Source organism: Echinops telfairi, unplaced genomic scaffold (genome assembly GCF_000313985.2).
Source record: "Echinops telfairi isolate 266 unplaced genomic scaffold, ASM31398v2 ScPeMD7_7457;HRSCAF=8495, whole genome shotgun sequence".
Taxonomy (NCBI): domain Eukaryota; kingdom Metazoa; phylum Chordata; class Mammalia; order Afrosoricida; family Tenrecidae; genus Echinops; species Echinops telfairi.
Genome location: NW_022111357.1, coordinates 29,771,284 through 29,773,781, shown reverse-complemented (window position 1 = coordinate 29,773,781; position 2,498 = coordinate 29,771,284). Strand labels below are relative to the sequence as shown.

Below are 2,498 nucleotides of genomic sequence, written 5' to 3'. Positions count from 1 at the left end.
AACCACTTGTTAGAATGGAAGCCGTGTACCATGTCTCCAATACTGACAGTCAACGCAGTGTGAAAAACACAGCCCATTGGATAGCTCAGACATCCTTTCTTGCAGTCACTAGGAACAAGGGCCTGGCCCACAGTGCATGCATACCCTTTGGCCATTTGCATTAAGCCACGTAGGAGAATAGCTTGTCAGCAAGTGACTTCCCAGATCCAATTCCTTGATTACGGGCAGCAAACACTCGCTGTCCTTTGTCTTCCCTAAATGGCCATCCCAGGAAGGGGACAAGGCTACCCACTCCTGTAAAGACTTAAAGGCTTGGAAACGCAAAGGGGCAGTTCTACCCACTCCTGCAGAGTTTCCGTGCCAGTGAGTTTGCAGTTAGGAGCCCTGGTGGCATTGTGGGTTACGCTTTGGGCTACTAACCCCAAGGTCAGCAGTTCAATTCCACCCACAGCTCCAAGGGAGAAAGATGAGGCTTTCTACTCCATAAGTTTTACAGTCTCTGAAACCCACAGGGGCAGCCAGCTCTACTCTGTCCTATTGGGCCGCTAAGAGTCAGAGTCAATCTGATGCCAGTGAGCTTGGTTTTTGAGTTTTCTAGAAAGCCATATATCAGTTCGGTGTGCTGCCATCTTCTAGACCGGATGCATTAGAATCGATTTCTGTCAATAAAGGGAAAGCCCAGCATGTGGAGCTGAGAGGTGGCCTGGCACAGCGGGTGGTAAAGTGGCCCGGCTCTCTCTGCTCACTGGCTCCTGACCAAGGCCCTGCCTGTAGGCAGTGGGCTGTTGTTCTTCCCAGGACTCAAGTGCTGACCTTGTTGCTCACAGACAGCACCCACGTGGGCCGCTCACCCCCCTCCTTCTCTCGCGCCCCACGTGTGTCTGAGGAGGACCGCGCTCCTCGGTGTTTTCTTCCTAAAGGCCAGTCTGTTCAAAGAAGCAGATTCCAGGCCTTTCTTCTGACATGACTCCAGCCGAGCACGTTAACCACGCCCCTCGGGGACGCCTTAACACGACTGAATATATTTTGTAACAAGCAGTTGTCCAAAAGAGGAAAAAAAGTCTATTTCTTCGTTTCCACGGCTATAAAACGGGGCCCCTCCGGTTGGGCTGCTGTGAGCATTAATGCCGACCTGCATAGGAAGTGCTGCCCCGAGCCCCTGCTCCTGGCTCCCCACCTGTGATCCTCTTCCTCGTCATGATTTAGGATTTCCCACCTAAGGGTGCAGGCAACCCACAGGACTGGTCCTTGGCTTGCAGGTTTTTTTCTTTCTGAAAATAATTTCTTTCTTCTTTTTTTTTTTTTAAGAGTTTTATTAGGGGCTCATACAACACTTATCACAACCCATACGTACATCAATTGCAGGTTTTGGAGAGCAACATGGCCCACGAGAGAAGAAAAGCGAGGGAAGCCTGGGAGGCTGAAAAGAGGAGAGCTCAGGACCTGGAGAATCACCTGACCCAGCAGAAGGAGGTACAAGGAGCAGAACGCTCCAGCCCAAGCCTGATGACGGAGGCGAGGTTCCCTGCCCTACCACCCCGCACGGTGGGGGAGCCAATGCCTCTGTTGACAGCCACTTACTAGCTATAGGGCTAGCTTCTTCTATCCGTTTCCTCATCTGTTAAATAGGAGTGATAATAATCCCTACCTCCCAAGCTGAAGTCAGTCAGTGGAGTGACTTTCTGTAAGGGTCTCCTGTTTGTAGCAAGTTAGCAATAGGCAGGCTCTGCCTCGTAGGAAAGAAAACTGCCCCTCAGAACAGAAGCCCCGGGTGTCCTCCTGTGGGCCCCTCAGCCAGAGTCATAGGAAAGTATTTTTGGCATGGTCCCCGGAAAGCACACGCCTTCTGCTTCTGGCCTGCTGGCTTCATGGTCTCCCAAGCCGACCTGCCCCAGACTGACGGACGGGTGGGTACAAGACACAGCAGATGTCACCGATTGAGATGGAGTAGGCCCGTATGAAAAGAGATCATATCATAGTCACATCAAGTAGCCCGAGGGGTAATGGAATGGGTGAGAAAGGCCCCCCTGTAGAGAGGGTGGAACTGGGGAGAGGTCCCCAGGCCCAGGACAAGCAGGGACATCTGCATCTATCTTCTCATGCCTGGCTGGCCTGGGGCCTGGCCCATCGATGTACACACCCTAAAAGGCAGGCCCAGACCAAGCCAAGAAGAAGGTCACTTCCGGTCACTTTAATGCCCAAGTGGTATGTGGGTGTCACAGAAGGGACCCTGGAGGCCGGGGAGATGCTCACTCAGGTCCCAGGATGACCTGCCATGACCCAGGCCCCAGGGACAGGAGTGGACACAGACAGCCCTGGGGGGGCCCTCGGGGAAAGTTCAGAAGTGAGCCAATCATCTCAGGAACCGTTTACTCCACTCATATGTTCATTCACTCAGCAAAGTGGCTCTGCAAATCCACGTGTGGCAGGCCCTGCTCTGAGTGCCAGGGGCCCTGAGGTGAGCAGACAGGCCAGGGCCAGGCTCCTCATAGTGGCTG

The 2,498-nt window shown here is 53.4% G+C and overlaps 1 protein-coding gene across 1 annotated transcript in view; it reads left to right on the top strand.

The window, feature by feature from the left end:
• Positions 1-2,498, top strand: part of FHAD1 (forkhead associated phosphopeptide binding domain 1) — a 169,433-nt gene that overhangs the window by 116,938 nt on the left and 49,997 nt on the right. The window contains exon 16 of the mRNA XM_045298951.1: positions 1,366-1,473. Within this exon, the coding sequence (XP_045154886.1) occupies positions 1,366-1,473 (108 nt within the window). The remainder of the gene's footprint in view (positions 1-1,365; positions 1,474-2,498) is intronic.